The sequence below is a fragment of the Eumetopias jubatus genome, unplaced genomic scaffold (assembly GCF_037043125.1).
Source record: "Eumetopias jubatus isolate StellerSeaLion01/CBP00866 unplaced genomic scaffold, mEumJub1_p1.0 scaffold_10, whole genome shotgun sequence".
Taxonomy (NCBI): domain Eukaryota; kingdom Metazoa; phylum Chordata; class Mammalia; order Carnivora; family Otariidae; genus Eumetopias; species Eumetopias jubatus.
This window is the reverse complement of record NW_028274816.1, coordinates 12,327,784-12,339,667: the sequence shown is the minus strand read 5'-3', so window position 1 is coordinate 12,339,667 and position 11,884 is coordinate 12,327,784. Positions and strand designations below refer to the sequence as shown.

Sequence of the window (11,884 nt, the reverse complement as noted above, 5' to 3'; positions counted from 1 at the left end):
GAGGAAGGGGCTAGGGCCCCTGGCTTCTAAAGCCTTCAGGGAAAATGTCCCAGGACCCCAGAGTGTCACAGCTGTCCTGCTCAGGCCTGGGGCAGAGCCCACACCCTCCTCAGGCCGGAGTGCACAGGTTCACCTGAGCTCCTACCTGGGCCTCGGGCACCACTCCCCCTAGTCAGGCTGGAGACCCCTGGGGACCTGCCGGTTCTCAGCAGGACAGCCAAGAGCAGGCTTTTGGGAGGGCAGTCGGTGCGGGGCACAGAACTGGCCCACAGGCATCTAGACGGCACGCACAATTGTCACGGGTTTGGCAAAGGCGCTCCTCCTAGAAATCCAGTTTGTCCTTAGCCCTCTCAGAGCCATTCACAGACTTTAAGCATGGTCCTTTTGCGGACAAGCACGCAGCCGCCGTGGACAAGAATCTGGTCTCTCACACTCTCAACCTCTTCCCCTCACACCCACACCCCCGGCGGAGCCAAAACTCATGTGTCGCCCTCCGTCATCCCTCCCCACGGTGGCGCCACTGGGAACGACATGGATGGGAGACGCAGCAGACAGGGAGGGACCTTCATCCGGCATCCTCTCCTTGTGGGCTCCCCCTAGACAGCGGGACCCCTGCGGGGGGGGTGGGACAGCGGGAGCACTGCAGGCAGCAGGGCAGCCCGGGGGCCCAGAAGGACCGGAAGGCCCCCGGCGGCCAGGGGCTCCCACCTCCAGGGCCACGAGCCTCAGAGGTGGGGCTGGCCAAGCGACCCTCCTCTGGGTAGCTGCTTGTGAGTGTGGGCTCCCGGGGCGAGCTGGGGGCGCAGCTGACCACGCCCAGAGTGCGAATGCCGGAAAATACCCACTATGTCTTTGCTCTTGGGCAGAGTGGCCTCATCGGCCCCGACCGCTCGTGGCAGGACATGGAGACCACCGGCTCTCGGCGCTGTCCTCTGCCGCGTCAGTGCCCGGGGGCCTCGCACACAGCAAGGCAAGCAACACTGAAGTGCCCTCGGGCTGGTGGGGCCCTTCCTGCAGCCCGGCAGCCCTGTGATTTGCCCCGAGGCCAGGGTGCGGCACTCAGAGCCCGGTAAGGAGGGGGCTTACCGGTGGCGCTCCTCCCAGGAGGCATTTGGCACCGGGGGTGGGGGTGGGGGGCTGGAGGGCGCCGGTGGGCCTCCCGTGCAGCCAGAGCTCCGGGGCTGCTGGAACCGAGAAGCCCAGAGCTGTCGCCACAGGGCTCTTCCTGGCTCTGGAGCAGCCCAGGGGGCCACACTGGGCGTCCAGGAGCAGAGCCCAGAGTGGAGGCTGGGAGAGCAGAGGGCTGGAGGAAGGAGCCAGTGGCCCCTCCAGGGGCACATCTGATTCCCAAGCCTGCCATACGAGCCCCCGGGGCCTGCCTGTGGCCTTGGCTGGTGGCATTGGCCCCCCCCCCCCCCGAGGCTCCTGGGTGTGAGAAAGAGGTGTGCTGATTGCCCGAGAAGTTTCCAGAGTCACCCACCCCTGCCTGCTCAGGAACCTCTGTAGCAAAGCCCCTCCCAGGCATCCTAGGACCCTCTCTCCAGAGAAGGGGGCGCTGGGTATGCGTCCGAGCCAGCCTGGGCCCCCTCGCAGTGCACATTCCAGCCTCGGTTTGGTCCTCCTCTGCCCCTGAGGTCTGGACAGCACAAGCTTTGCACAAACTCTGGTTTCTGCACCAAGGCCTCGGCTGCAGGAGCCACATCAACACCTCCCCTGGGCCTCCCCAACCTCGAAACACGGGGCCCAAGGGGCCGTGCCTGCCCTTGCTGAGCTGGATTCACTGTGACTTGAGAAGGAAAAGCACGTCTACTCACATTCTGGAGCCGCTGCCCGAGACCCAGGTGCTGGGAGAAAGTGAATGGGTCACCCTCGAGCCTGTAAGCACTGGGTTAGGCCCCCAACCCAGACGACACCGGAGCCGGGCGCAGGACTCGACCCCTCCCACCATCCACCACGTGCCTTTGCAATACCTGTCGCAGAAGCATTTCCAGACCTGTGAGGAGCCAGGGATGGGGTTCCTCCAAGGGTGTGCAAGGAAGGATGGTCCAGATTAGAAAGGGCTTCTGCCTGGGGGCTGAGATCCAGGTGGAAGGAGGAGGGAGGCACTCGCCAAGGTCGAGCCCTGGGACCCCTACGTGCTTGGGCTGGTCCCACCCTGGCTTTTGGTGACAGAGCTGCCCTCGACCAGACAGATCCCAGAAAAGGCTGAGCAGTGGCTCCTGCTGGCCCCACCCCAGCCAGCACCGTGCCCCCCAGAGCCACCCACACATAGGAGGAGACCCCGGGGCTTTGAGTATGAGTTACCATGTGTTGTGCATGCCCGTTTCGGGCCAAACGGCGGCCACTGTCCCCCCGCCCAGGACCAAACACTCAGAGATGAAGCGGAGGCCACTCAGCCCCCCTGCCCGGCCCCCGCGTTACCGCGTGTTCTGACGTCTGGGGGAGGGGCGGCCCCTGGAGGCTGTGCCCTCCTCCCTCCTTGGCGCCCGCCGCAGGTGCTTCACTGTCAAGTGCAGAGATCGGTGTGAGCGGTGGTGGCGCTCTGGTTCCAGGGGAGGGGTGGGGCAGCAGGCCAGGCAGGGAGGTGGGCAGCCAGGGGGCGGGGGGGGGGGGGGGCGGTGAGGCAGGGGCTCAGTAGAGGCCGCAGCCCCGCAGGTTTTTGGCAATGATGACGTCCGTCACGGCGTCAAAGACAAACTGGATGTTGTTGGTGTCGGTGGCGCAGGTGACGTGGGTGTAGATCTCCTTGTGGGCAGACTTGTTCTTGCTCTCATACTGGGCCTGGATGTAAGCCACGGCTTCTGTGAAGGCACTGGGGCCTGGAGGAGAGACCAGGTGTGGGGCCGGTGAGGCGAGGCCGCTGAAGCCCCGGGCCTCCCCGCGACAACCCGGGGGCACGACCTGATGGGGGGCGGGGAGCGTGACGGCCCAGCTAAGCCAACAGGGGGCTGCGCAATCAAGTCGGCGGTCCACGTCCAGTTTGAAAATAACGAAGCAAAATATCAAAACTCACGGTGCCTCATCTGTATCAAGGGTGAGTCTTGTTTCATGAAACTCCTATTTTCCTTTTGAATCTGCACCCACTGACTCCTGCTGCAAGTGTTCCTTCGTACTGTGGGTCCTGCTCGGAGAAGGCGGGCCCCGGGCTGACCCGGCCTGCAGGCCTGTCCTCCCCATGTCCCGTCCTTTGGCCATCACTGGGCGCCCATGAGCCGCCTTGGCCTCCCCAATCCTTCTCACCCTTGCCTTTCTCCCGTTCGCTACCAGGGATTAGTAGCTGCCTGGCTCTGCGGCTGGCCTGGGGAGTGCCACGCTGCCCGGTTCCCAGGCGAGCCCAGGGACAGGTGTTTCGGGAGATCAGCTGCTGTCCGGGGAGAAGCAGAAGAGGACCCCCGGCTTTGCACTGAAGCCCCCACGGGCTCCAGCAGTCTGGGCCCAGGCACAGTGGGGCCGCCACCAGCGGCTGAGGGCAGGCAGGCAGTGGGGCTGGATCTTAGAGCCACAGTGCGGGGCTGGGGTGGAAGCCTGGAAGGGGCATATCTGGAAGGGGGTCCCAGCCCCTCAGGCACATGGGCACATGGGCCTGGCCTTGAGGGTCTACCAGACCACAGCTCCTTCAGGAATCAGGGCTGGAGGTGAGGGAGAGTGTCCCTGGGACCTACAGGTCATCACTCAGACCTCCTCAGCCCCAAACCAGCCGTGGTGACCGACCCGTCCTGCCTGCTTCTGCTGTACCACAGGCCCCAGCCCAGGTCACCAGGGCGGGATCCACAAACCCCCAACTCGTTGCTAAGAGGAGGCTGACTGGTGGGCATGAGGGCCTTGTCCGTCTCTAGCCACATGCTACTGGGGGCCTGGCCTCTGGGGTAGTCAGCCTGGCCTCGTGCGGCGGGGGGAAGACAATACTGCTTGCCTGGCCCCAAGTCATGACCCCCACATCTACTCTCAGGGCAGTGGGGTTCAGCCTGGGGGCTCCCCTGACAGGCCCGCCTTGTTGGGGCCCTGCCCCTGCCCTGCACTTCCCAGGCCGGGGCCTGTTCAGGCCGGGGAGGCCCACTTCCCCACCCACTCTCCTCTCTGGCCAGACTCCGGCCATCTGGAAAAGCCGGTGGGCCACCTTTCCTGGCGCATGGGGCCCTGCTCAGGCTGTCCTCCCTGACTGCCCGGACATCCCACAGTTGGGGAAACCACGGCAACATTAACAGAGGAGGTGCTGACCTCCTCAGCCCGTCTGCAGGGAGCCCTGGGTCTTTACTGCCTGAGAAGCTCTGTCAGAGCCCATGGGCTGCTCCCCGCGTGTAAGAGCCTGTATGGAGGTGTTGTTACGGGGCCTGTTAGTTACAGTCACAACGATAACGGTCCCAGCAAGTGCGCAGTGAGCACCTACTATGTGCCATGCTAAGTTCTCCATGCTCCTTAGCACACTTTGTCCTCACAGCAAGTCCTGAGAGAGTGCCGCAGAATCCCAGGGATCACGTGACCTGCTCTGAGTGGCAGAACTGGGCATGACCCTCGGGTGCCTGACTCGAAGCCCCAGCTTTTAAGCCCCTTGTCGCCCTGGTGCTGTCACCTCGCTGATAATCTGTGTTTATAGCCTCCAAGGGGGAGCCGAGCTCCCACAGCTCGTGCACGGCAGAACCAGGATTCCAGCCGGGCTCCCCCTGACCGCTCGGCCTGCCTCCCTACAGCACATTCGGGGAGCGGGTGGGGGAGGTGCGGGGGAGGCCCGTCTTTTGTTCTGTGCTGGATTCTTCCTCACAGAATGCTGTGCCTCCTCAGAGCACCGAGCTAGGTCAGGGGCGGCTCCCCCAGGAATGCGCGTGGCCAGAAGCAGCTTCCCAGGCTCCTGCTGTCCCTGCCGGGACAGGGACTGTCTACCTGTGTATTCGGGGAAGCAGATGGTTAGCGGGGACTTCTGGATCTTCTCTTCAAATATGTCCTTCTTGTTAAGGAACAGGATGACGGACGTGTCTGTGAACCATTTGTTGTTGCAGATGCTGTCGAAAAGCTTCAGGGACTCGTGCATGCGGTTCTGCAACAGAGCGGAGAGGCAGGTGAGGGCTGGCAGTGCCCGGGGCCCCTGCTCCCTGCGGCCACCGACACAGCGCACCAAGCAAAGGAAAGGCCCGCCGACGTGGCCGACCACGCCACCAAGGGATGGAGATGGGAGAACCCGCAGGACAAACGGGACACGCTCCTTACTTCATTCCACACGCAGGCAGGCTGGGGCAGAACAGGGTGGGCAGGGCGGGCGGGGAGTGCTGCCCACCCTCCCCACCCCTGCGGAGGGCCGCCCTGGGATGGGGCAGCAAAGTCCCCCCGAGGGGCTCCAGCCCATGGAGAGGACATGCACCATGCACGCAGGGGGTGGGGGCAGCACCACCATCCAACACGTCTACACGGAACCACGGGCCATGCAGAGTTCTCTACCGGGGTCTCATTCGGTTTCACCAGCGGGGGTGGGAGGGTGCACGCATTCCTTTGGGAAACATTAACCGAGGACGAGGAGATCCTCGAATTAATCCAGAGTTGGAAGCAGACACCAGGGGGACAGCGTCTGGGGGGTGATCTTGCTGTGGCCTTGGTGTAGTTGGGGGATCGAGTTGGTTGGTTGGGCCGCGGCTGGGCCGGCGGCGGCTCTGGGTGAGCTAGTTGTTGGGGCTGGTTTCTCAGTAGAGTGGCCAGAAGAACCCCAAGAAGAAACCCAGCAAAACAGATTAACATGGAAAGGAAGATAAAACCCCAGAACACAGGAGGAAAAGAGAGAGGAGAAAACTGAAATATTGGTTCCGCCAGTCTTGGGTCCGGGGAGTCAAGGCCAGCCCAGCCTGAGGCCCCCACGCAGGCCGGCGGAGGCCACGGTCGCCCCGGATCGAGGACGAGGACCGAGGACGGCGAGGGTGGGGAGGCGGGAGTGGGCGGGGCAGGCAGTCACAGCAAGTCACCCGGCGGGGCCCTGACAACCTGGTGCTTTCAACTCTTAACTGATGGTTTCGGTTGGAGGGAGGCGCTTCATACCTGCCCAGCTTGGAGCGTCTCTCAGAATCTGCGCATGGTTTTGGCCTTGGTTTGGCAAGTTAAGGCTGTGCAGGTGGCGGTGATGACAGAGCCTGAAGAAGCGGCGGCAGACCGAGGCCCGGGGCCACCGGAGCCCCCGGCCTACGGCATGAGGACAGGATGAAACCCTCGGGCCGCCGGGCTGCAGTGGGCGGGGCGCAGCCCTGAGCCCCCGGCCCCTGGCCAGGCTGCAGGAGCCGTCTGCAGACTCCTCTGTCCCGGCAGGCCCCACTCCTGCCCCGGGCCAGGAGGGACGCGCGGGCTGACCACAGAGGAGGACCAAGGACCGGTCAGCAGGGTCGAGCTTTTGCCTCCCGGGGCGGAGTGTCCTTGTCCCATAGCTTGTCCCTTTGCCACATGCTTGGATGGAGCAGCCCGGCCACGGCCGCCTCCTGAGCGCAGAGTCGGGCGTGCAGTGGGCCTCACCGCTGCCCACGAGGCTGCTCGGCCACGGGGCCATCTTACGAAGGAGGAAGGGAGAGGCTGCCCACACTCCCCCAGGGGCAGGGCCAGCGCCAGGCCCTGGACCAGCGCCGTCTGGCTCCCCAGCTGCCCAGTGCTGCCGTGTCCTGGGCACACGGACATTTGCTTAGTTCTCTGGCCATGGTATTGTTCTTGCTGCGCCCGTGCCAATGAGCCACCTTCGTGAGCGGTGGTCGTGTCGTGAAGCCTGTTCCCGGAGGGGCCGCTGCTCTTCCCAGGGGGCACGGGCGGCCTGCTTTGGGGTGGAAAGGGCTCCAGGAAAAGCCCATTCCTGGCCTTGGCTTCCACAAGGTCCTGTGCTTCAGCCCTTGTGCGCCAAGGGCCGGGGAAATGGGGCAGGAAGAGAGGGAAGAGAGGGTAGAAGAGGGACAGTGAAGACAAGAAGAAAAGGAGGCCCAGGGGCCTGGGGAGAGAGGTCCCCAGAAGCTGTGCTGCCCTCAGTAGCCAGGCTGGTGAGGAGCTCCGGGAGGTCCGGGCTGGACAGGGCAGGCAGACTGGGAGGGCTTCGCGAGCACAAGGCCTGGCACCTAACCAGCCCGCGTTCACTGGTGAGCCGAGGGCCAAGGAGCTGGGGGCCCGGTGGTTGCCAGACCCACACAGATGTCCCTTTGCTTCACCCTGGCGCTCCAGAGGCGAGTGAGAGGCCCAGCCCCATGGCTTTGGAGCCTGGGACTTGGGTTTAAGCTGCTCGCAGGCCCGGGAGGGCAGGTCACAGGGGAGAGGCAAATTCAGGGAGAGGGGCCCTCCTGCCCTCCAGCTCTCTGCTTTCTTTGCAACCCGTGGCTGGGCTAGCATCGCGTTCACTGCCCAGCCCTGCTTCTTACTCCCAGGCTTTGGAGGGAGAAAAGATGAGCCAAGTGGACTCCAGACCATGTGGGTGGCTTCCACTGGACAGTGAATAGCAGCTTCAAAAGCACAGAGTCAACCGGCGGAACAGTGAGAGATGTGCCAGGGCCGTCCCTGTGCAGGGGTGCATGGTGGGGGCCGGTCAGTGAGTCCGGGTCCAAGCGCAGCCCATTGCGGGCATCTCCCCACCTCCCGGCTCCAGGGACCCGAGACGCCACAGCCTGCTGAGGCCGCTGAGAGTGACAGCGTTACCAGAACGAGCTCCCAGCCAGGGTCCCAGGAACCTCACCCCTGGACAAGGCAGGCCTTAAGGGGGCTTTGCTGGAACCCAACTCAGGGGTGCAGCTGGCCCCGAAGGAGGAAGGGCGAGGCGGACAAACCAGCACGGGGTTCACCCCTGCCCACGCCTCCTGCCGACGGCTCCAGTCCCAGTTTGCCAAAAGCCTCGTCCCTGTGCCAGTCCCTCCCCACGGCGCGGGGCATCCCAGCCCGCAGCCCATCGGATGCGCCCAGCAGCCCTGCGAGACCAGCAGGCCAGGACTGAGGCGGAGAGAGGCCACTGTGCTCGGGGCCTGCTGTGACGACACACTGCTTCAAGCTCTCAGCGCTGCCTTTGAGAGGCCGGAGGCCCAGGGTCTGTGCGTGCGTCCCACACAAGGGGCTGACCCCACAGCCAGGACCCTGTGGCCCCCAGGAGGTGCCGCGGGCTCGTCTCTAGGGACCCCACGGGTGCACACGCCGACGTCCAGCTTCCCTTGCAGGCTCTGTAGACCGGCCCGCTGCTCAGTGGGCGCCCCACCCCACACAGGGACAGTCGCCAGTGACAGAACAGCCACCAGCTCCGCCGTTCCGGGCATTGCATGCGCACTCTCTCATTCCCTCCCCGACGGCCCCATGACGAAAGGTACTATCGTTAGCCCCCTTTGACAGATACTAGCAGCCGAGGCGGGCTTGCCGAAATCTGGCGGCGAACCAGGAGTAGGCCCAGAGAAAGGCCGCACTTCTCTCCAGGTGAGGACCTCCCTTGGAGGCCAGCGAGGCCGTCCTCCTCTGAGGAGGGGCCCCGCGCCCCGCTGCCCTCCCCTTGCCAGCCATACGCCGCTCCGGCCACAGGCTGTCAGGCCGAACGCCAGCTGCTTCTGTCTTACACACGTTCTTGCTTGACTGCCCCTGGATTTCTTTTAGGATCGGCTTAACTCCGCTCTGGCCCGACGGCCCCTGGGCCTCTGCTGTGTTTACCGAAGAGGCACTAGCTGTCTGCGGCGGCCTCCCCCGCACCCAAATCCCGGGCCATCTGCCTGGCCATGGGCACGGCCCCCCAACAGCCGAACCCCAGCCAACAGAGCTGGCCCTGCCCCAGAGCCACCGGGGCCACCGAGGCCGAGTCTCTCCGTGCCATCACAGGCCGGGCGGGCCCAGGGCCACTCACCGTGGTCTCATCTTCATGGAGCACCTGGTCGTAGCCGCTGAGTGCGACGCAGAAGATAATGGCTGTGACGTCCTCGAAGCAGTGGATCCACTTCTTGCGTTCAGATCGCTGGCCCCCGACGTCGAACAGCCTGGGGGGTGGGGGGAGACAGGGAAGCTGTGAGGGGTGGGCGGTGGGGCCCAGGAAGGTGTGGGGGCGCCTGGTCCAGCCCCAAGCCTCCTGGGGAGCCCCGCCGCAGGCGCCGACGGGCGGACCGCTGCCATCTGCCCCGCGACCGGGCTGTGCTCACATGCCGGGGCTCGGACACCTGCCCTTGCAGCTCGAGAATCTTACACAGGGGGGCGCCTCGGCTGGTCCCCAGTAAACGCCTCCTCTCGGGGCAGCATGCACATCCTGTTCCTGGCCTTCCGCCTGTGTCTTTTCACATCTGTGGTCTGGGCAAACCCCAGACCAGCCTGGGGGGTGTCGGGTGGGCCGGGGCCGGCAGCCATTACGTGGAGGGAATGGGAGACTCCAAGGCGTGAAGGGCCCGTGGTCCTGGCAAGGGCTGGTACGGTAGAGCGAGGGTCGGACCTGGATCTGTCTGCAGACAAAGCCTCACCTCTGCTCCGTGCCACCCCTCTCTGGCAGATGGCTCCCTGCTTCTCCCCCTCCAGACACCACCCCCCCCAGGGCACACGAGGGCTGTGAGAGGAGACCACGGGCAGGTGGGACCACGTCCTGGAGGTAAGAGGTCGGTCTCCTACCCTCATGCCCTGAGCAAAGACCCACAGCCTTGTAGGCCTGGGCTCTGACCCGGTGTGCACGGGGACCCCAGGCCCTCCTGACAGGAGAACCACCGTGCGCAGAGGCCAGTAAGCTCCGGGCAAGGAAGCAGGTCGGGTTCCCGTCCTACCGCCGCGTCCCATGGGTCCTGCTTCCGCATCTGAAATACAGGGGCATGGCCCCTGTCCTCTGTGACCCTCCACAATGCTTATTCTCACACTCTGCCTTGCTGGTTCCCCTCCCCGTGCCCAGAGGTGCAGGCTGGAGACACTGAGGAGGCCAGAAGGCGAGAGACACCTTGTGCGGCCGCGCAGCCCATTGCTGCACTCCCCAGGTTCAGGGGAGGCTCCTGTGTCCAGGGCTGCCTGCTGGGTCCAGGGCCCCCGAGAGAGACCCTGAGCCCCCTCAGTCTGTGTGAGAGCAGGCCGGGGCTACAAAGGCTGTGTGGGACCCAGCCCTCCCAGGCAGGACAGGGGGCCACAAAGCAGGGCCTTACACCGGTCTACCGTCCTGTGGTCCCTGCCCTCCTGGCCTCTCCTTCTGCTCCGCGGACACCCAGAAACCACATCTGGAAGGCAGGCGGGGGCAGGACAGGGACTCTCAGGCCTCAGTACAGGGAGGTTAGCCCAGGTGGGGACACAACTCGCCAGGAAGGCGTGAGCGGTCCAGCGTCCTGCCTCAGGCTTCTGTTCTGAGGTGCTCTGAGCATCGGGACTTGAGTTGGGTTCTGTGCTTGGGGACAGCCTGGCTCCTCCCAGGCCTCAGTTTCCCCACATGTACCTAGAGGCGGTGGGTCAGCTGATCTCTAAGCCCCCTCCAGCTCTGAGATTATCTGGGGCCTTGGGGTCTCACAGACACTGCTTGGGCTTATCCATCCTCATTCCCTCCCCCTCCCACAAGGAGGCCTTCAAGGGGCCACGGCGGGATTTGCCCTCCTCCTCCTCAGAAGTCACCCAGGGACAGGACTCCCCTCCTTTGTCCACTCAAATCCTCCCTGTTCCTTGGAGACCCACTCCAGGATGCCTCTTCAAAGAAGACTCCTTGGTCGTCCTGGCCCCTGAACTCGGTGGAAGACAGACACACAGACAGGTCCCTTCTTGTATCTAACTCCCTGTCCCAACTGGAGAGCTCCCTAAGGCGGACAAGATGAGGCCGAGAGGCTGGTGTCTCCCATCTGTCACAGTGCCCTCGCCAGGGTACGGGAGGCTCCCCGGGCCTCACCTGAAGTGGAGGTTCTTGAATGTGAAGTGGGTTTCTACGATGCCAGTGGTTTTGACCCTGGTTCGGAGTATATCCTGCTCGGTGGGCTGGTAGTCGGCGGCCCCAATCCGATCCAGGCTGTCCAGGTAGCTGGGGAGGGCAACACACAGGGGCCCTGGAACAAGCCAGCCCGGCCCCGGGCAGCGCCCCCTGGGGGCCGACCATGGAAGCAACGGCGCCACCTCATCCCCTGCCCGGAGTTGGGGGCAGAGAGTGGGGGGGCGCCGACTGAGGAGCAGAAGCCTATGTCCTGCCCGCACATTCTCAAAGAGCCTCTAACCCACACCAAGGGCTGTGTGCACAGTTCCAGGGGCGGTGCATTTAGAGAAGGTCAAACTCTTACACGAGACTAACATGTTTGTAACACTGCCGTGCCACGTCTTCATCTTAAAATAGTGGCCAACAGTTACATTTGACTCTTCGCACGTGTGATCACGTTTCAACCTTAACTGCCCTGAATTATATGTACCGTTTTATAGATTAGACAACTGAGGGTCAACAATGGTAAGGACCTTGGTCAGCTGTGAGCCGGGGCTCGAACCTAGACATGTGGTCCACCCCTTAACAGTACTCTCCGGTGCTTCCCGGAGGCCTCTGGGCATCCACCCGTCTTTCCAGACTTGCTGAGTCTACCGGGGCGTTGGCCCCATCTTCCCATCTGATGCCCTTGGAAGAGAGGCTCAGAGGTGAGGCCAGGCAGGGGCTGGGACCCATGTCTTTGGCATCAGGGCTCTCTTTTCACATCAGTACTGGCTGATGACCAAGTCCTTGCACTTTACCCATCCAGGCCAGGCACCCCAAGAAGGGCTTTGGGGGTCTGTATGGGTTAGGTCTGAACCCAAAGTGAGGGTGGGATCTGGAAAACCAGGAAGGAGGGAGGTGGGCCAGGCCTGAAGGATGGTTCGGTGACCCACAGGGCTGGCTGGACCTCCTACCCCTCATGCGGGGTTCTGCCACACACAGCCCACAGGACAGGAGCCCCAAGGGCCCAAGCCCCAGGACAGTGTGGGGTCCCAGGTTGCGTGTGGAGCGGCTGCCCTTCGT

The 11,884-nt window shown here is 64.0% G+C and overlaps 1 protein-coding gene across 1 annotated transcript in view; it reads right to left on the bottom strand.

Annotated features, from left to right (window-relative positions):
• Positions 1 to 2,631: 2,631 nt before the first annotated feature.
• The window catches only part of LOC114203550 (guanine nucleotide-binding protein G(o) subunit alpha), a 157,523-nt gene continuing 148,270 nt past the window's right edge, over positions 2,632 to 11,884 (bottom strand). Inside the window, exons 5-8 of the mRNA XM_028096900.2 lie at positions 10,802 to 10,930; positions 8,816 to 8,945; positions 4,879 to 5,032; positions 2,632 to 2,819 (exon numbers count right to left, since the gene is read on the bottom strand). Of these exons, the coding sequence (XP_027952701.1) occupies positions 2,632 to 2,819; positions 4,879 to 5,032; positions 8,816 to 8,945; positions 10,802 to 10,930 (601 nt within the window). The remainder of the gene's footprint in view (positions 2,820 to 4,878; positions 5,033 to 8,815; positions 8,946 to 10,801; positions 10,931 to 11,884) is intronic.